This window comes from Homarus americanus, unplaced genomic scaffold, assembly GCF_018991925.1.
Source record: "Homarus americanus isolate GMGI-L3 unplaced genomic scaffold, GMGI_Hamer_2.0 scaffold26351, whole genome shotgun sequence".
Classification (NCBI taxonomy): Eukaryota; Metazoa; Arthropoda; class Malacostraca; order Decapoda; family Nephropidae; genus Homarus; species Homarus americanus.
In genome coordinates, this window is record NW_024724368.1 from 7,774,431 (window position 1) to 7,797,141 (window position 22,711).

Sequence of the window (22,711 nt, forward strand, 5' to 3'; positions counted from 1 at the left end):
TAAATACCTGGTATTTTCATTAAAATATTACATCACAAGTATATTTTACCTTAACTGTGACTGAATGAGTATAGGTATTCTCAGAAATAAATATGGAAATATAATATTTTTGCTGGAATGACGTACATATTACAGTGGAAAGACGAAAACAGTGACTTTCGCTTTCTTTCGTTATTCAAAAGATTTTACCGTAATCGCTTTTCGAATGGTTTTCAGTTAAAAAACTGTTGTACTCGTACTGTATTACAATAATATTCTATCCTATCAGCCTTATAATCCCACAACTGAAAACCATTCGAAAAGCGATTACGGTAACATCTTTTGAACGAAAGAAAGTGAAAGTCATTGCTTTCGTCACAATTTTATCCCACTTTCCACTGTAATACATACATCATTTCAGCAAAAATATTACATTTCCATGTTCTCAGAAATAAATGGTAGTTTTGTTGAAACGTAATGTACAATATTTAATATTAAAATGCAAAAATAGCTATAAAAACAATTAATACACCCGTAATGTACTGGCTGGCATCTCCACTCGTCCCTGCTCCCGCGTCCAAGGTCACCACTCCTCCCAACTCGCTCCCTCCGCTCCCTCCTCTGCCTCCTCCACCCCCTCTGCCTCCTCCCCGTCACTACTGCCGATAACGAACAAATGTTTTGTGAATAACTGCACCTCCACTTCCTATGTACAGTACTGAACTGTACTGTGCTGTGCATTTTTACAAACAATAAACATGGCAAGAAAAGCTATTAAAAAAAAGAGATAAAAATTTCACTTTACTGTACAGTACCTATCCTCGGCGACAGGACGGGAGTCATCGGGCTCATCGTCACCCAATTCCATAACGGGTGGTGAAGTGGGGGCGACGGTGGATTCAGCTGCTTCCTCACTGCCGCCAGTGATTGATGGTGTTAAATCTCTCCTTCGGTGATCAAAGAACATGGTGATGGGGAGTTGTCGTCTCTTTCTTTCATTTCTTCCATGATGTTTTTGTATGGAGCGAAAACGTCATCCATCCCTCGCATGAATTTCAGGGCACGCACCATGGAGGGGTCCATACTATAGGCCAGGTTTTTCAGTGCCTCAATATTCCTGGTCATCTCCCCCAACTTCTCCAATGTTATTTCTTGGTGCTCTTCCTCATCCTCTTTCCCTTTCGCTTCCTCTTCGTTGCCTGAGTCTACTAACTCCTGTAGATCCTCCTCGGTCAGCTCAGTGTCGTGCGCTTCAATTAGCTCCCTAATCTCGTCCTCTGCCATGTCCCGGAAGCCTTTAGCAGCCACTTTCCTTGACAGTGCCAGGGTCTTTCTGAATATTTTCATTAAAATCCATCAAAATCATTTTCCTTGTCATCGTCTTAAGCACCAAACAGCTCCTCCCAGTCTTCTCCTTGAACAGGGCTAGAGGGTACGTGTTTTTTGAATCGTTTTCAATTAAAAAAATGTTACAGCACATGTATATTTTACCTAAACTGTGCCTGAATGAGTATATTCTCAGAAATAAATAGTAGTTTTACTGAAACGTGATGTATTTCAATGTAAAATAGGATAAAATACATGACGAAAACAAAAGACTATACCTAACCTTCCAACGTTCAAGAGATGTTACTCGTTTTTTTAATAGTTTTTGGTTAAAATACTGTTATATTACAATGATATTATATTCATACTGTGCTTGATATACTACATTCACGGAGATGTAATATTTTTGCTGAAATGACGTACGTATTACAGTGGAAAGTGACGAAAACAATAACTTTCGCTTTCTTTCGTTGAAAAGATGTTTCCGTAATCGCTTTTCGAATGGTTTTCAGTTAAAAAAAACTGTTGCATCACAAGTGAATTGGGATAGAATATTATTGTAATACAACAGTTTTTTAACTGAAAACCATTCGAAAAGCAATTACGGTAACATCTTTTGAACGAAAGAAAGCGAGTCATTGCTTTTGTCACTTTCCACTGTAATACGTACGGCATTTCAGCAAAATATTACATTTCCATATTCTCAGAAATAAATAGTAGTTTTGCTGAAACGAAATGCATTTCAATGTAAATTAGGATAAACTACATGAAAACAAAAGACTTTACCTAGCCTTCCGATGTTCAAGATATGTTACTCGTTTTTTTAGTAGTTTTCGGTTAAAATACTCTTATATTAGTGATATTTTATTCATACTGTGCTTGATATAATACATTCACGGAAATGTAATATTTTTGCAACTACAATGCTGATGTCAACACAAGCATGGTTACAGCGAGACTGACTGAGTGAGGGAGAGCTATGTGTGTGTGTGTGAGGTTGCGGGAGCGGGCGGTGTCCCGTGTACGGTGCCGCACGCGAGTTGAATGGCGCGCGATTTGAATGTACTTCAATGTACAGAATATTCCTCCGGCGGGGCAATCCGCGTATTTGCAAATCCGTGTATTATAAACCCGCGTATGTTAAGGGCCGACGTTATAAATAAATAAATAAACAAATAAATCAGTAAATCCATTTCAAGTAAATGAAACAATTGTATTCTACGCCGACATTAGTTCAAGTTAAATAACAGACTTTTAAGTGAGTCACTAGTGTTTACACTACACCAACCTGTAACATTTGATGCCATTACTTGAAGTGAATTGGCCTTATTTTAAAAAACCAAGGATGTGTAAACAGCACTGGTCAATGGGATGGTTGGTAAAGGACTACGGGGTCAGTAAGCTCCCAATGGTAAGTGTCACATTTGGGGTACTGGTCTTATACAGCGAATAGGGCTCAAAAGCTACTTTTTAAATGGAAATTTTGGGGGCCGTCTTATACACCCCGTCGCCTTTTAGGCCGAGATATACGGTAATTAATTTTTTTTTTTACACTGTAGGCTGAAAATGTAATAATAATAATAATAATAATAATAATAATAATAAATAATAGTCATATTAATTCATAATAAATAAAATTTACGATAAAACAAACAAAAATAAGATAATAAAATAATAATAAAAATACCTGCTTAGTAACTAATGATAATATTAATAATAAAGAACTATAAATACAAAAATGAAAAAAAAAGATCAAAAGTGAGAAACGATGTATGTATGTTGTGTTGTCAATGGTAAGAGAAACAATTGAGACTGCAATTGCATGTAAATGAAGCAGAAAGTCAGATCAGCAACTGGGACTTGGTCACAATTTTCGTGATGCCATATGGCAGCAGGGTCTACCATAAGACAACACATTATGCTTCCAATATCTTCCCAGGCGGTAGTACCTCTCTGTTTGGTAGCTGCCTACTACCACAGTACATGGATATTATGTATTAATATATTTGTGAAATTTGTGGATGATTTTTCCTTTAAAATACCTGCGTTTTACTCTTGATCATCCATATATTATAACTTATCCTGCTTTTAATAAAGGCTATATTCTGACATAAGCATTATCATTGTATTCTTATCCTTGTTATTATTAGTTTATATTAAACATTACAAAATGCAGAAATAATTTGCAATTAACATTGCAGACTGTATTGAGGATATTTTTAAACCATTTGATTATCATCTTGTTTTATGTTTTAAATTTTTAGTCTCTGATTAGTTGGTAGAATTTCATGAATATATCTACTGTATATGGGTTCCATGACATTTGCTCACAAGATGAACCTAATGTAACCTAACCTAACCTAACATTTCTTCCTTTCTATTATAGTTGTGAGTATATGCCTCGTAAACAAATGTCTGCACACTAACTATATGAAGACTCTCTGGTGAGGATCCATATACATTATTTACATGGAATATTTTTCCAAATAAAAGACCATTTAAACAGCAGATACTTTTCTCCAACTGCTGGTTTAGTCCATGTCATTAATATATTGTATATATTTTTACTCCTGACATTGGGAAAGTGTTCATGTCTTGCTATCTATCTTAGGGTATTTATTGCATTACTATAATCAGGTGGAGACGAGTAGGAAACATTATCTCAAGGTTTCATATCTTGTAGATAACTGGCCTTTATACTTGTATAGTATGAAAGTACAAATTTTTTTAGTACAAAGATAATTTCTGTTTGATAGAAAACTAACAGTTACGGTGATATTTTTTCAAAAATTTATCCCAATTCATCTGAACAGTGAGTTCATCACTGTCATTGCAAAATTATAATACCTAATACAGTACTGTACTTTGTTATATTCTACTGACTTCATCCACAGAACAGGCCATAGTTCTCTTTATTTACACTCACCCAACCCCAAGTTTGTGACAAACCTTTTACTTTATTGTTAGATTTAATAAGGATAAAGAAGAAAGGAACAGACATTACACTATTCCTACGTTTTTATGGTTGTCACCGGCTTTATTTACCTATATTCACTGTAAGTGATCGTATTTCATTCACAGAATAGGCTTATAATCCAAGAAAATAGGAAAATGAGGTGCACCTTAGCTTGGGATTCAGGTTTTTCATGCTCGTAAATCGTGTAGCAAAAGTAAACGTATTGAGGGTGCAAGCATACCAACCTCCCAGTCTTCCGCCAGTTAGTACACCTGACTACACTACGATGACGTAGTAACAACAAACGATGGTCGGGTACCACCATGGCCCAACTTGAAAAATCACAACATTTTTACTCCATTGTATTACGACTGCCGGGATACCACAGCGTGGTGTACACCACAGCAGTTCTTGCAATTGGTCCTTACTTATTTTGTACAGAATACTGTAAAATGCTATGGTTAAATCAGTTAAGAACCCACAAAGACTTGAAATATGGTATTAATATTTTCTTTATCTTGTCAGATTATCTTACCTGTATGGCTGTAACATGGGAGAGGAGTAGGATCATGCTAATTTGAAGCTGAACTGAGTTGTGTATCATTCACTGTACAGTATTTGCTTGTTCATATCACAGGGACTTTTTTAATTACCTCTGTAAGTTGTGAAATTTTAGTGCTAATTATCTGTGTATTGAAGAAGACTTTTCTTTTATTTTCTGTGCTCTTGTACAGTACTTATGTCAATGACAGACCTGTGTTTATGCTTACCTTTGTTTTTTCAGGGATACATGCATCTTGGACGAGCAAGCTTGCCTGGGGATATTCCTCCCCCTGCTTTGTATGGTAAGTAGTGATAAACCTTAATTTCATTCTATGCTAGTGACATGGGGGACTACAGTAGTACCACTTAAATTGATAATCATTAGAAGTCAGGGATATCATTGTTTATTAAAAAAAAATTCAATAGAAACTACTTTCATAACTACTGTATAGCTTTAGTTCTGTAAATATTACAATGACAAGAATTAATGTAGATAAGTTTTTCTCTACTTATTATTTTTATCATCACTGGCTGTCGCTGTCTGACTCAGTTGAGCCATTTACATTGGTAAATCTGTCAGAGAGGATGACTAGATGGAAAAAATCAGTACAAATCCTGTGTTCATTTATGAGTCTGCAGCCGAGGATTGCCTTGGCAAATACAGTACAGTAGGGTCGGGATATATCTTGACATTATAGAGCGTTTTTTTTATATCACGGCTATCAAAATTTTCGGCATTTCCAATATATATAAAGCGATAAACATTTTTATTTCGCGAGGGAAATTGGGCAGGATTCCAATTTCTAAAGCGAGTGTAAATGGGTTGCTAGTGACGTGGAAAGTAAAGTGAAGATAATGGAAAGCTTAATGAAAAAGATTTAATACTGTAACTAATATTTTTGGTGTTCGTTTATGTAGGTGTGGGATTGTCAAGTGAGGGTGGCAGTGTGGCGTCTACTGCCAAGTCTGGTGTTCCCAGGATGGTGCGTCAGCTGCCGATTCTGGTGTTCCTTGATATTGATAATGACATTGAAATAGCCTGTTGTTCCCGAGTCCAGTGTTCATTTGTGCTTTAGTTAGTAAGAAAATGAATTCATTAAGTCAAGTTTAGTCACTTTTTGGGGTCTCCAGAACCTAACCCTATTTTCCCCATTGATTACATGTAATTATATATTGTTATTTAGTATACAGTATAGCGAACATCGTTGGACCCTATCTCACAGTATATCCCGACCCTACTGTACATTATACACATTATTTTTCCTTTTTAAGGCTATGCACATAATGTCACTGTCAATTGTATGTAAATTCTATGGTACAAGTGAACTTTACTGTGTTAGTGATTCATTACTACCACGTTGTTAACGAACATGAAATTTACTACTAAATCATGGCATGATTATTTTGTATTGTCTCACTTTGTCTCTGAGATAATCCCAGTAGATTATCCTAAAGGATCATACTGTATTCTTCTTTTTGTTAGGCAAATTGTCTCGGTTTAACAGTGCTCTGTAACTGTTTGATATCATCATCATTGTGTATGACCATTACCCTCTTGTGTCGGTTAGCCATGATTACCTAATGGCCTGGTGTCTTGGTGAATATCAGCCAAATATGAAGCAAATTTTGAAGGTCCCCAGTCCACTTCTAGAGAGTGAGAACTGGGCATTACATGTAGGACTTCCAAGCACGCTCTTATCTGGTAGGGCTAGGTTGTTGTGTGATATATTTGCTGATTGGCAGTCTTCATGCAGTTTTCACATGCAAAGGGCTGCTTGCATAAGTGTGTAAGAATAATGGTGGACAAAGGAGAAAGATATTAGATTAAAGAGATTTGTGAATGGAATTCATAGGAAGGATATTATAGTACTGTACAGTATAGAGTTGTAGAAGTTAATAATTTCCAAGTGAAGGTAGAGTTTAAAAGTTGTTTTAAGAATAAAAACATTGCTCGTGTTTGTGTGACCAACTTGTCTATTATGACGTTATTGCTTGTGAAGCCACATTATTTAGAACTTACCAAGTGTAATTTTTCTTTACATTATACCTTGTCGTGAATGTGTAAGGAAATTGAGTGGCTTTACAATACTGTTACTGTATATGCATTGCCTAAGGAAGTTATGGTCTTCAAAGCCTTTGACGTCAAATTTCAGGTAATTTGTGGCAAACTTTGTTTCCTTTCAGTGACTTACTCTAGACTTCATGGATTAATTATACTCCAAACCAAAAATACTGGGGAATATAGAAGTGATGCTGTCCTTCTCTGAGTCCATCTATGATAAATTTGCTTGATAACTTGACAATGACTCAATGGATTGGTTTCAATAATTGTGGTGTGAAAGTGCATAATAATAGTCTCTCATTTAAGATTGTAGGGCATTTTGTTATCCCAGGTACTGTATATGTGGAGTTGCAGGATAATTATTTTTGGTTGAGAAATGTCCCATGTTCATTTGCTCTCATTTATTTTCTTGGACTGGCAATTGTTCATTCTGTTGTCTTGACTGTACAGTACTTTCTTAATATGCTTCAATGTTGGATCATTCCTTTTCTTGATAACATATACTATACAGTACTGTACAGCACTGTACTGGTTTTAGGTGGTGTTGCACCCAAGTGTCTATTTTATGAACTGATAGTGTTTCAACAGTATCTTAGAACCTCTTTGTTTTGGGATTGTGTTCTTTCTACATATTACCAGGTTAGGAACTACAGTGTTACTCCTTTGAACTGGTTCTTCAGAGTATTAGCCACCTCTTTTTTTTTTCTTTTCAACCACTTTAACCCCTGGGTTTTGGGCTATGGTCGGGTATATTCGAAAACATTTAAAAAATAATTCTAGTCTTAAAAACTGGCCATGCGTGATATAAAAAGGAAATAAATACATGTCGTTATCACAGGTTGGTGTTACATTTTAAATGCAGGAAAGTGGTTTTCTTACCGTAGAACTCGGATACCTTCACACTGGTTACTCACCCAGGGGATTATGGTGTATCACTACGTAGAATTTCACTGCTTCCGGCATTCAATGCGTTGTGTATTTGATAAGTGATGATTTAATGAATTCCATTAACTTCCAACATCCATCTAAGTTATTAGTTATACTTTGTCATAACCAATCAGTCATTACCCTTGGTAATAATAATAGAGGGATCACAGATACGGGCAGATGATTGCACTTACGTTTATTTGGTACAATTCCATACACTGGACTTATAATTTGCATGGATAGGATAGTCACTCACATTCACGCCACAGTACTGTAAGTTATAAGGGAGAGTTTGTCAACCTGGAGAATTAATCATTTAGATCTATTAGGCCGGCCTGGAGTGCTCTTGTAGCAAATAGGCCCTCACCATTTGATCACTTCCATTACAGGACGTGTTAACTTGTCGCTGGACTTAACAAAAATCTCGGGGATTTGCACACACAGACTCGTAGCACTGGTAGGACTGTATGGCCCCTGTTCTTAAGTCCGCGAAGCAGGAGGTCTTCTCTAACCCAAGGTCTAAAGCCCACTAGCTAAATTGGTTTTTTGAGGCGTGAAGTGATGAACAGTACACCACTGTCTCACTGACCTGCCCCCCCTATCGGCTGGCTAACATACCACTAATTGAAAACATGTCCCAGTTATGGCTGGCCGGTTACCTTATCTCTACCGTAAACAAACATTTGGGATGGGTTGTGCGGGAGGCCCAACGCAACCCATGACAGTTGGCAACACGGGCTAGAAAGAGTCAAGAATGTTCGTGAAGGGGCGTGTGTATGTGATGCAATAGTACAAGGTAAGAACACTAATTTGTAGGCAGTATGAGGTACAGGACACTTGTTTTACTGTGTTATTACTGTTTACACTGTTAACAAATATTATTACTGTTCTAGTAATTGATCATTATACTAGACTTGTGCTTGGGGGGGTTGTGGGTTGAAACACATGGTGAAGTGAGTCAAGCCCAAAGGTGAGATTCCTAATCATAAAAGCTGAGAAGCTACTGAGAATTGACTGGGAGGCTCTCTTGTGAGAGTGAAAGATAAACACATACTTGGCAACATAATCTAGCCAGGCATGCCTTTTTAATTCAAATAAGCCTGCGAAAGAACAAAACGTCATATGACGTGACCTGAAGCTTGGGGGTTAAAAGGTCCTGACCAGGGTTCCATTATTTTATGAAATATCTTAGATATTGGCTACTCTCTGCAACTAGATACAATATCAGCAATTTCGAATAGGGCATATAATTATTTTCCTTTGAAATATTTTAGGCCCATGATTTATGTAGGGATTATGCTCTTGAAAACCTTACTTATATCAAATGCACACAAATCAAATTTTCTTCTTATAGGTAATGAAAATATGTACTGTAATACCAACTTATTTATTGAACACCATTGAAGAGTACTACGTACATCAGTCCCTGATTGTTTTTTCTATTTCATATTTGTGCCTTTGAAATTTGTGGGAGGCAATAGAATATTAAATATTAATACTGTACAGTAACTTGAAATATCTGCGAGTAGACGATGTTCCCTCTTGTGCTGCATATATTGGGGCAGGGAAACGTTATCATCAGCTTATTGACTGTCTTTGTTTAATGTTTACAATATTTATTTGACCTTCAAAAACTTATTTAATTAAATATACAGTACAGTATTACAAATATTTAATTTTATCTAAGAAATGAAACCTTAACCCTCGTGTGCACGTAATAAGTTTTTAAGTTTCCATAACCATGACAAAAGTCATATGGGATCACTCACGTGAGGTCGGGTCATTTTCATTCTGCAGTCAATTTATTCTACAAGATATTGTGTTTTTTGCATGATTTTTACGTCACTGGTTTCATTATTGTTTGGGGTTTAACATATGCAAGAAAAAAGACAGACTAAACCTACTGTACAGTATATTTTTCACTCCGAATAAATAATTTTTTTTCCCAGCATTATATCTCGGGATTTTCTCACAAACCTACCTTGTTATTAATACCTGTATACAGTATAGTTATATAATTGAATTGAATTGGAATTTCTTGAGCTTTCCAGTGGTGGTTTTGAAAATTTTATATGACTAATTGTGGTGAAGGTAAGAGAGGAGATAGAGAGACAAATGTGACCTACCAGCACTGCTGATGGACAGCGGAACTCCACCCACTCTTTGGTACTTTCTGAAAGTTTACCTAGCTAGATCATGCAGTCATCTATGATGCACAAAAACTTGAAGCAAGTGGTAGACTTTATCATGGTGTATAGTATGGGTAAAGCTGTGTGGTTGTAGTAGGACTGGTCTTCACATACTGTATTTTTTCCGAGCCATAATTAGCGATTCATGATTAGTCAATTAGAGTACATACAGTATGTCAAATATCAGGTCACCTTGAAGGCTCGCACAGAAATAATTGTCAAAATTTAGCTATACTTTATTATACCCAAATTTGGCAAATAAGTTAACATGGAGAGTATGAATGTTGCCCACATAATAAAGAAGACTGGATCCAATGACATTTCATTGGTTTATCCCAACATTACCTAAAGCCATATATAAAATGTTAACATTCAGAGAATGATGACACATTGCAGTTTTAGACATGACAATATGTCGGTGCACCTCTTCCCTACCCATTGCTACCTCTCATTACCTAACAAAACCTTGCTACACTTCCACTGTCTAGGACAGTGGTTCTCAACCTTGTTTGCCCCATGCGCCCCTTTCACCATATGTCAGAATGTCATTCCCCCCCCTCCTTTCCAAGATTGTCTGCCTCAAAAATTGCATTCCAAATAATATGCATATAATACTGAAAATCCTTTATTTTTTCCATATTAGTACATATACATTTACAATTTTACATGGATTATTTTTATAGTGGAGTTTTACAAATTAAATGCCAATTGAAAATGTTGATGGATTTATAAAACTTGAATAAAAATAAAATAGTTTTTTTTATATTTATAATGAATTACTTAACAGACCAAACTGAAGCATAATGCAATAAACAAAAAGTTCAATAGAATACCAGGATATTGTAAATTTATAATTAATTTTATTCAGATGAAGATTACAGTCAATGAGAAACCTGTGATTGTTTTTTCTTCGCCAATTCTGGGATACGCGGAGGAGTGCTTGAAAGGGCACAACGCAGGTCATTTTCTACCTCTAATCTACTACGTTGCTTCGTTTTAATTTGCAACAGAGTTTAAAAGCCTGACTCACAAAGATATGTCGACACAAACGGAAGCAATGCACGGATAGCTCTTTCTGCCACTTTTGGGTAGGAATCGCACATCAAGGGCCAAAATTCTGTGATTAATTTCTCATCGAACATATCTCTTGCTCCCGAATCAGTTTTCCCCCCCCTGAAAACCTGAATTCCCCCCCTGGGGGGAATTCCCCCCTGGTTGGGAACCCCTGGTCTAGGACATAGTAGATTCGAGCCAATGATGATCTATTTTGTAATCTATACTAGAGCTAAAACCATGCAAGAAATACTGGCATTCAAAGATAGAGGTGGAATGTTTATTTAGCATCCTCAGTCTGGCTATTAGGCATTGTGAGGTTCCTTAGGGCCATTTTCTGGGAGTTTTACTTTGGTGTAAACAAACGCAGACTGTCACATCTCACAAAAAGTGCTAACCACTGTAAACAGGTACATCTATGGTGGACTGTACAGTACCTTAATATATGGTAATACATACAGTACACATAATATTTGTGACAATGTCCTGGTGGTACTAGCTGACCTGATTCTGTACACTGAGCTGTTACCATTTTATAGGACAAATTATCTCTTATTCAATTACCCTCTTTTGTTTTATGGATCACTGTGCATTGTCTTGGTATTCCTTCACTTTATTATCAGGTCTTGCTATGTTCGGGGAATCATGGTCACCACTAATGAAAGTCTTTAAATTTCTTCCTTTTATTCCCCTTCTCTTTCTGTGTAACTCAAGGTAACAGTTGCATTTCCATTATGTGCCACACTGAACAATTAAGTTGATAATTTCATTCTATTTCTAGTCTAACAAAGCACTAATAAGTGTAGTCTCTTCTCCAAGGTACAGTATCCTTGGTGACATTTAATTTTGATGTACGTAATATGAAATATGTTCAATAAGGTTTACTTTATGCTCACTAGATCGTTTAACTCGGAATCTCGTCGTTTATAAAGAAGTCTGGTGTTAATATATCAATTGTGCAACTTAAAAATAAGACATTCATTTATTATTATCAATCTTATTCAAATTCAAATTCACGGGGGTTAGGTTCTCAAAATGGCAACGGATCGCCAAATCTGCGAATGACATTTGCTGACCGGGGGGTACATTTTTACCTGTGTACAAAGAAATGTATATTCCCTTTATGTGTTTGCCCTGAGGACAAACTGTCTCTAGAAAGAATAGCTCCCTGTCCTGGCTACGGAAATGCCGGCAACTTTAAAACTACCCGCAGACAATCTTGGGTACATCCAGGACATCATCTGCGATAAATTGACTGTGAAATAGAAATCCGCAAATTATCCGGGCGTACTGTATTATTAATATTTAGGGAGTACTGTACCGTACTCAGTGTTTACCACCCTGCCGTTTGAACCTGATACGCTATGATCACACTAGAGCTTTCCGTGCAATAAATCCGGTATGATCTGCACACTGGTCACACTGGTGAAAGGAACCATTGGCCAGGTGCCCAGCTCGCTCAGCTAGTTTGAACTCAGTTGGAGAGTAGGATGGTTTCATTGTATGTTTGTATGGCAGCATTAACTGTTTTTGTGAGATGTGTGGTCCTGTTAAAGTAGACCAAGACAAAAAATAAACAAAGCATCCAAACGAAGTCTGTTTACAAAAGTGACACAAGTACTCCAAGAGTCAAATGAAATTCCCGTTGTGATGTATTATTATTATTTGTTTACTATGACATTTTTGCTTCTGTTTTGTTATTGAAATACACTTTTGATATTTTTTGTGCATTTTAACATTAATAAGAAACAATAAGAACGGTATAAATTTTTTTAATTCAATAGACTCGAGCAAATTTCAATCCACTGTACCGTGGATTTTCAGATGCTCCGTATCGTTCCACTTTCTACAACAAATACAGTAAGTTGTTGCTGTAGAGACAACTTGAGGAGTTCGTTGAAAAATCAATGTTACGGTGAATTTGTTCTGGGTAGAAACTCTTGTGTGACAGTAGCTTTATTCGCCCTCCATGCTTTGATGTTATCCTTCGTTTAGTGATAATTTCACTTAACGTTAGGTTTTCAGGAACTTAACTCCATAATTAAATGAGGAATACCTATTTCCATGCATTTGTCTAAAGTTTTTATCATCTTTACAATACAAATCTGACCAATGTAAGAAAATAAATGGTACCAATTCACTTGGTAAATATACGTTATTGATCGTCATGGGAAATTAATAACCAAAATAGTTTTGTCGCTGTTATTCATTTATGGAGATATGACCCACTATCATTTTGAATGAAAAGGATTTCTTACTAAGTGGGGGGGGGGGATTAGACATGAGGAAATATAGAGTTAAAACACTAAACCCCAATCCCATCTTTGAGAACCTGATCTAACCTTCTAAAACAAAATAATACCCTTTTTTAAAAGAATTTTTCCTTATTTAACTGATGGAGGAGCATAAAGTGATTCTGTGTGCATGGTTTTGTATACAACCGGACATGTTTGCTTCTTCTGTACATGATATAGACAGGATCAGGTTACGACAACATTGACAAAATTTTAGTTCACTAAAGAAACATTCATGAGATAAACACCTGGGGTTAGGTCAGGTCAGGTTTACACTCCTGGGTTAGCTCAGGTTAAGTTTACACACTTGGGTTATGTCAGGTCAGGTTTACACACCTGGGGTTAGGTCAGGTCAGGTTTACACTCCTGGGTTAGCTCAGGTTAAGTTTACACACTTGGGTTATGTCAGGTCAGGTTTACACACCTGGGGTTATGTTAGGTCAGGTTTACACACCGGGTGTTAGGTCAGGTCAAGTTTACACACCGGTGGTTAGGTGAGGCCTTTCTGGTTTCTCTTGTTAGGTTAGGCAAGACATGTCTACTGTACTACTATGTTCTGGATAAACTGAAAAAACAAAATCTATTGAAAAGTTTTGTTATTTGGCTCCTTAACCTAGGCGCCTGCTCTATTCCACTTTCTAACATTTTCTGTAATAGGTTAGGAATTGTTAGGTTTGATCAAGTGAATTTTTTTTGGTGTTTTTACCCCACGATTTCCCTTTACAGTACTTCAAACTCCTGTCCACTTTGTGAAATCAAAATTGCATTGTTTTAAAAGTGAAACCGAAAAGAAAAAACTAAAAAAATATAAAGGCTGAAAAAATTGCTAAAGTGTGCGTGCCTGCATGCTGTGGGATCTCGCTGCTGTCTGTAGCTTGCAAGATTATCTCCGGAGTCCCCATAAGCAGACTTCTTCCCGAGGTGGAAAACTTCCTCCCAGAATCTCAATGAGGCTATAGACCATCATGTAGCACCACTGACATGATCTTTGCTGCCTGCCAGATACAGGAAAAGTGTAGAGTACAGCATCATGACCAAGATTTTCTACTCGGTCAGCAGGGAAGCCCTCTGTCGCTTTGGCTGCCCACCAAAATTCATCGCCATTGCATTTCACGGTGGCATGAACAACAATGGCATCCAGTCTGAGTTCTTCTCCATCTAAATGGGGGTAAAACAAGGTTGTGTACTGGCACCAATTTTTTTTTCCATTTTCTTGCCTGCCTTCCTTACTCGTGCCAGTGCTAATTTAGCCGGTGGGGTGGACATCCAGTCCCGGATGAAGGGTCTTTTCAACGTAAGACTATTCCAGGCAGGAACAAAGGTGTCGGCAGCTTTCATTACTGAACATCACTATGGAGACAACTTCACCCTTGTCACTCACACTGAATGCGACCTACAGGAGATCTTGAACATCTACACAAATGCGTATGCACACTTTGGACTTTAGGTGAATGTGCGTAAGATTCAGATTCTCTTCCAGCCTGCCCCTGATTCAGCCACAACTCCACCATTCATCCAGCTTAACGATACTACCCTCACTAATGTTACTCACTTTCAGTATCTCGGTTCCTACCTGTCCACCACCACGGACGTAGATGAAGAGATTCAACATCGGATCAGATGTGCACCTCAAGCCTTTGACAGACTCCGTACCCATGTCTTCGGTTATAGGGAGCTGAAATTATCTACAAAATTGCACGTATATCGAGCAGTGGTTCTCCCCACCCTGTTATATGGCAGCAAGACATGGGTCACATACAGGAGGCACCTCAAGGCACTTGAAAACTTTCACCAAGGTAGTCTACATCTCATCCTCTAAGTTCTCTGGGAAGACAAAAGAACAAATGCCAGTAGGGTATTCTTGCTGACACCAACTGTAGGATCATCAAGGCTACCATTATCCATGAATAACTACTTTAGACTGACCATGTTATCTGCATGGATGACAGTAGACTGCCAAAGCAGCTACTTTACTGTCACCTAACGAATAATAAACATAACGTTGGAGGGCAACTGAAAAGATATAAGGATATTCTTAAGACAAACCTGAAAAAGTGCCAAATCGACCCCTTCACCTGGGAGAAGATTATTTTTCCCCCTCAACGCTTGGAGTGCCACACGAGAAGGTGTCACTACTTTCGAGTTAGCCCAACTGCAAATCGAGGCAGACAAGCGCCAACACCGGAAAGACGCTGCCTTCACTTTTCAGCACTAGATGTACCCTCTACATGTGCAACATCTGTGAATGACCCTGCCAGTCCCGTATCAACCTCTCTAGTCACCTCATAGCTCATCAACAAAGGTGACATCCTTAATATCTCGTATCATTTTATCATAACTGGATGATTGTCATATTCAATTCCGAGTGACAGCAAAGTAGTACACTAGATGTAGCCTTCCACACGTGTAACATCTGTGGATGACACTGGCGGTCTCTCTAGTCACCTTAGAGCTCGCCAATGAAGGTGGCATCCTTAATAACATAGCCGGATGATCGTCATACTGGGATAATGCCTCCTCAATATTACCTTGTAATTCAATTGACAGTAGGAACATCATAGAATCTAGTCTCATTAAACATACCGAATCCGTTAGCACGAATTTGAGTAACGGTATGTACAAATTGGACAATTTTGTAATTAAGAAGATTTGTAACCAGGTGAGAAGGTTGGGTCAGTTTTCCCTCTGACCTGACTACTGACCGCTGCGGTGCTTTTGTAAATATTAGTAGGGTCATTACATATACTTCTCTGTGGACTTGTTCTCACCCTCCTCTGTATATATATAACTTGTTCTGCACTTCTATTTTAGTCTTTACTCACCCCTGAAGATGTGAATTACATATATATATATATATATATATATATATATATATATATATATATATATATATATATATATATATATATATATATATATATATATATATATATATATATATATATATATATATATATATATACTTTTGCTCTATTTATAATGTATTCACATAAATACAGTTCCATTGTTTTCTTTACTGATTCTGTATTATATATATTTAACGTGAGTCGTAAAGTTGAATGAGCGAATTTTACCGTTTAAAATGCACTAGATAACGATAATAAGTTACGTTCTTTGTGGTGTAGGAAGTAATGAAAATGGATACTCTGGACAGATGATCAGACTGTAAATGAGGGGGAACTCAAATATAACGTGCTTTGGCATTCTGTTTATTGAGAGGTGTATTTAACGATGAAAGTTGGATTTTGATTGTGGATAAAATAACCAGAAATATAAGATGGGTATATATATATATATATATATATATATATATATATATATATATATATATATATATATATATATATATATATATATATATATATATATATATATATATATATATGACGGATATTAAATATTGATGGACGTCCGCTCGGCTACACATTGAGTGCGTCATGATTGAAAACGGGGAAGGTGGAGGAAACGGAATTAACCGAGGATGAGGAGCACCAAGTGTGTCATCATGTGTGGCCGCTCGAGTGCCGTTCTCCAGCTGCTGTTACACCCACTACTGCCTCATGTCCCCCTACTCCTCCTTCATCACTATTACCTTCTGCTGCTGAGATTATCGGTCTCACTACAACTATTCTTCCTGTAGGTGACACCAATGCTTCTTTCATGCTTCTGCTATTCTCCCTTGTCTTCAATCTTTCCTGTTACCACGCTTCCTCACTTGTCCTACTCTTTTTCTTTTTCCTTCCCTTTTTACCGCTTCACTCCATTTTCTCCTCCCCCTCTCCTTTCCCCCACCCTTCTTTCCTCCTTTCTCTTCGCGTCCCTGTCTTACCTCTTCATATCCTCCACTGCACCTCCTAACCTACACACACTTTCAGACAAAAATTAATGAAGAGCAGGTGGAATCCATGTTAATTCAACTTTTACGTCAGAAGTTACACTCCTGATTTTGATAAAAAACGACAACTTACTTTCATGGGATTTGTACTGGCTTCCTGACCGCCTAGTTTTAAATTGGATAAAATCTGGCTCACCGATAGAACACAGAGGGTCAGCGTAGATGGTGTTAAATCTGAGTGGGGCTGTGTAACCAGTGGGGTTCCCCAGGGGTCAGAACTGGGCCCACTCTTGTTCATAATCTACATGAACGATCTAGATACTGGGATCAGCAGTGACATAAGCAAGTTTGCGGGTGACACCAAAATAGGGCGGCAGATTATTTCAGGGCAGGATGCAAATGCACTACAGGAGGATTTAAATAAACTGCAGGAGTGGTCATAAAAATGGCAAATGAAATTCAACGCCAGCAAGTGCAGCGTACAGTACTTAATATTGGAAGAACAAATACTGTCAATGTATACAGCCTTAAGATCAACCTAGAGAAGTCGACTTGTGAAAGAGACTTTGAGGTACTCGTAAGCCCGGGCCTACAGCCTAGAAAACTGCGTTAATATTCGAAATAAGGCAAACAGAGTATTAGGTTTTATATCAAGAAGTGTAAGTAATGAGAGTGCAGAGGTTTTATTGCAACTATATCTTGCGCTAGTCAGGGTCGCACCTCGATTATGCTGTTCGTTTCTGGTGCCCTTATTATAGAATGGATATCAGTTCACTGCAGTCGGTACAGTGAAGAATGACAAAAATGATTCCAGGACTTAGAAACCTTCCATATCAAGATAGATTAAAGAAACTAAACGTGCATTCCCTAGAAAGACGAAGAGTGCGGGAAGATGTGATAGAAGTATTTAAGTGGGTGAAAGGAATCAATAAAGGAGATATAGATATAATTCTTATAATATTCGAGCAGGATAGGACTCGTAGCAACGGATTTAAGTTGGATAAGTTTAAGTTTAGGAGGGGGATAGGAAGGAACTGGTTTACAAATAGGGTGGTGGATGAGTGGAACAAGCCAAGCAACTTTGTAGCAAGTTCCGGAACGTTGGAAAGTTGTAAATGGAGGCTAGATAGGTTCATGGATGATAGAGAGTGGTAGTAACTCTTGACAGGAGCGGCCATGCACAGGCCAACCGGCCTATTGCAGACTCCATATTTTCTTATGTTTTTATGTAGTCTTTTAGTGTGTATTTGTTTCTGCGGATTGTATTCATTAATGCTTATTTATGATGTCCTATAATGTAGATGTCTCATATACGCCCATGTGATGTAGCTCCTTGGCCCACACTTAACTGGTTTAGCTTTTTCACATATACACGTGTTGCTTTCAGTAGCGTCAGCTCACTATTTTGCTAGTTTCGTATGCCGCCACACGTTTTAGCCTCTTCATATTATTGTTTAGTCTCTGTAATGTTTACCTGTCACACCTGCCTCATATTGACTTTGTCTTCAAGTGTGTGAACACTTGGGAGGTGCAACTGCAGTATTAAATTGATCCTCATACTTGAGGCTGATCTTGACCTTGCCTCTCGTATCCACTACTCACGCCATATCTTATTTATATACCGCTAACTCCTGAAGTTTAATGTTATTAACAAGAATTGGTCAGCTCTGGATTAGGGCAGGGTGCACGGGGGACACAAGTGGTATCGACAGATTATGGACACTACAGAGAACGTACGTTACGGTGTTAAGTTTTGTATGTGTGGGGGGGGGGGGGTGCGACTTCTCTTACCTGGGAGAGTCATTCCCTCTTGCCAGCCTCAGTAGAACCGTAGTCCCAGCCCGCTGGTTGACCAAACCTTTTTTATGAGTTCTTACAGCCTTTTATTAAAGGCTAATTACTTGTAAGCGTGTGTTTTTTTAAGTAAAGCTCTGAAAAGCGTATTTATAAAGGTTACAATATTTAAAGGAATTATTTATTAAATTAATTAATTAAACTGACGATTAGATAAGAAATTAATTTATTCACTCCCATTTCAAAGTGCGGCCTTTATCACACATTACACCATTCATTACGGCTCACACAAAAAGGTTGGTGACCACTGCGTAGATCAGGAGGAGGGGGGCTTTTGAGGTCGGGGGCCACATAGGATTTATGAGAGCTCTTTGCTGGCCACCCGTTATTTTCCAAACTAATAATAACCACGCAGATATAATGGGTATGGCCACTACCCTGGAACATCACCACAGTGCAGTTCCGCGGCGATAGGATGCAAATCATGTTTTTATTTTGAGCTGGACATAACTTAGTAAAGGAAACAGACGAGGAGAATGTCAGGAAGCAGGAACACGCTGTAGAAGACACCAACAAGGATATTAATAACAATAGTAAAAACAGTGTGAAGAGATTGCAGCATTATATATGGAAGTAAGGGACCGAAGCATTACATATGGAATTGAGGGACCGGAGCATTATATATGGAAGTGAGTGACCGGAGCATTATTTATGGAAGTGAGGGACTGAAGCATTATATATGGAAGTGAGGGACTGAAGCATTATATATGGAAGTGAAGGACTGAAGCATTATATATGGAAGTTATGGACTGGAGCATTATATGTGTGATGGGGTGAGGGTGGTCGGATGTGTTGACCCAGGTGTGATGAGAGTTTATCAGATGAGCATCACTTGTCCACCTCCTCTACACCTGTACCTCCACCCTGGTGTCGTTTTTATAACAGCTGTCGGTCCCTCGCTTAGACCTGCTCTTGTCTTCTTCCTGTACTCCAATCTCAACTCTCAGGTGAAATATTAACTTCAGTGTAGACTCTAAAGTATTTTAAGTGTAGAGGATGCATCTCAGGGGCGGATACAGGAATATCAAAAGGGGGGTCCAAGAAGTTGTGGGTGGGGGAACATGGCGAGCATGAGGTGGGGGTATAAGTCTAACCCCCGCCCGAAATTTGTTTGAAATCTGATCAATATCATAGGCATTTTGAAGTCATGTGTACTTGATATTAGGAGATATTCTGATATTAATAGTAATTACTTTTCATTACACCAAAATGGCTGAGTGCAATACTGCATTATAGAAAAAATATTGGAATTTTCTGATGAAAGGGGGTCCTTACCCCCAGGACTCCCCCTCCCTGGATCTGTCCTGCTCGTAACTCTCGCGGTCTGTGAAGTGAGGTGACCACTCGTTGTCTTGGTGATGGGAGCAATTATACGTAATCCTCCTTACTTTCACATGTGTGTCACATCCTCTTAAATCGTGAGGCGCTTTCTAGTTGTTTTGCCAGGATAGATGTGTTGGAAGTCAGTGTTGGCATTTAGACGCTAACTCAACTTCTCTTTAAATTGATGCTTTTAGAGGGGAAATTAATTTATGTCGGGTATTGTCGATTGATGTGAAACGTCATTAAACAAAAAATATTTTTATTTATTCGTATTTGTTTCCCAATTATCTTCCATGCAGCAATTCATTAGAGGACCCTAACTGCCGCTTAGTGCCACACGGCTGGTGGCGGCTACCTCATACTGTAGTGTAGGGTTTACGGAGAAGTCTTCATGGATAAGCCTTACGAGAGGGTTAAAAAGTTTAATAACCCTTCAAGTACGATAGCTCTCCGCCAGGACTACCATATCATCGTAATCAAAGGGTTAAGCTATCCCAGTCAGTGGTCAATTTAATTGGTGATGTCTCGATGTCTGTCCTCGGGATTAAAAAAACAAAACGATTAGTTCTGACCCGTTCTCGTTAGGCACGGTCGGCATTTACGACCAGTGATATGGAGACTGGGGTTAATAATTACGTCTGGCGGTAGTGTTGGTAGGTTGGTGGGCGGACGTGACTGTTGCTGCGTGGGCACACAACACACGCACAACTCTAGGTGGGTGGAGGGGGCCTGGCTGTATTATGTAACAATGTCTGGGCAAGGACACACACACACACACACACACACACACACACACACACACACACACACACACACACACACACACGATTATATATATATTTATTGAAAGTTTAGGAAACCTAAAACCTTAATTGGGTATGATTACGTATGCAGAGTTTATATATAACTCATACCCAGTTTAGACTGAGAGAGAGAGAGAGAGAGAGTAATTGATGGAATGAGGGCAGGGGAAAAGAACGAGAGTGAATGACAGGCAAGGGAGAAGGTGGTGACAGAAATGGACAGAATTTGTGATAGGGCAGGTAGAAGTAAGGCTTGGAGAGGAAGAGGAAATGAAGAACGGGTGGAAGGGGGGATAAGATTTAAGAATATAAGAACATAAGAATGGAGGAAACTACAGTGGGCCTTTTGGCCCACACTAGGCATCCTGTCGCTCATATATCTGTCCAACCTATATATGAAGCTACCCAGCGTGTTGGAGTTAATGAGGATGTTCGGTAACTTGTTCCAAACTAGTGTTTGCATATCTCGCGCCTAAATCTGAATTTGTTCAATTTAAACCATTGCTACAGGTTCGCTCCTGGTTGGATAGTTTAAGTACCTTTGTTACCTTTGTTTAACCCTGACTTCCTTGTGTACGTACACCTCGATAATATCGCCACTGACTCTACTTCTCTGCTTTAATCTGTCTTTATACTCAAGTTTCCTAATGCCTGGGATTAGTCTTATGATGGAGTGAGAAAGTGAAAGAATAATGATGGGAATTGAAAGGTAGATGATGGAGGGAGGAAACTAAGGAAATAATGAAAGAGTGGTAGAGGGACGAAAGGAAGAAGAGATGGAAGGAGGAAATGAAAGAAATATGAAAGAGGGGGTGGAGGGAGGAAATGGAGGGATGGTGGAATGGGGATAAGAAGGGATGGAGGAAGGGAAAGAATAAATTGAGCAGAAAAATGTGTGAATGGAGAAAAACAAAGTTAATGTAAACAAGAATATAATTGACAGAAAAAAATAGAATAGGCGTGAAGCTCGACAAGCAACACAGAGACGGAATAGGGACAATGGAAGGGGTGGGTGGTCTGTGTTCTGAGGGTGATGAAGGGTGGGTGGTTTTTGTCATTAGTGTGGGTGGCGGTAGGTGGGCAATGGCAGGAGTGGTGAAGAATGGGAGGGCATTGTCATGAGGATGGTGAAGAATGAGTGGGCAGTGTCATGAATGTGGTGATCAATGAGAGGGCGGATAGTGTCAGGAGGGAAGGTGGAGTTGACGGGTGAGTGCCAGACTGGTGGAGGATCACGAGACCTTGGTGGTAGTTAGATCTTGGGCCAATCCTGCAATATCCCGGAGGTACTTCGCCTGTTTATGTCACATCCGCTGAATGAGGTTGTAAAATTTATTTAGTGTACTGGTGTATTTCTATCCAGGGAATGATGTTAAACATGGTGAAGCTTCTAAAAAATTTGGAGAATGTTAATTTAACTTTGTGTAAGAGCGGGATGAGTTTGCTAGGAAAAAAATGACAGTGTAGTTTTAGATATATTTATAAATATGTTTAAGACGTCACATGTTAGTTCTGTGATACATTAAGACAAAAAGGACACAGAGTATCACAGATTAATGCATCGTCT

The 22,711-nt window shown here is 38.4% G+C and overlaps 1 protein-coding gene across 1 annotated transcript in view; it reads left to right on the top strand.

The window, feature by feature from the left end:
- LOC121864288 (phosphatidylinositol 3-kinase regulatory subunit alpha-like) overlaps positions 1–22,711 on the top strand; it is a 93,504-nt gene that overhangs the window by 24,677 nt on the left and 46,116 nt on the right. The window contains exon 4 of the mRNA XM_042363375.1: positions 5,046–5,106. Coding sequence (XP_042219309.1) covers positions 5,046–5,106 — 61 coding nt within the window. The remainder of the gene's footprint in view (positions 1–5,045; positions 5,107–22,711) is intronic.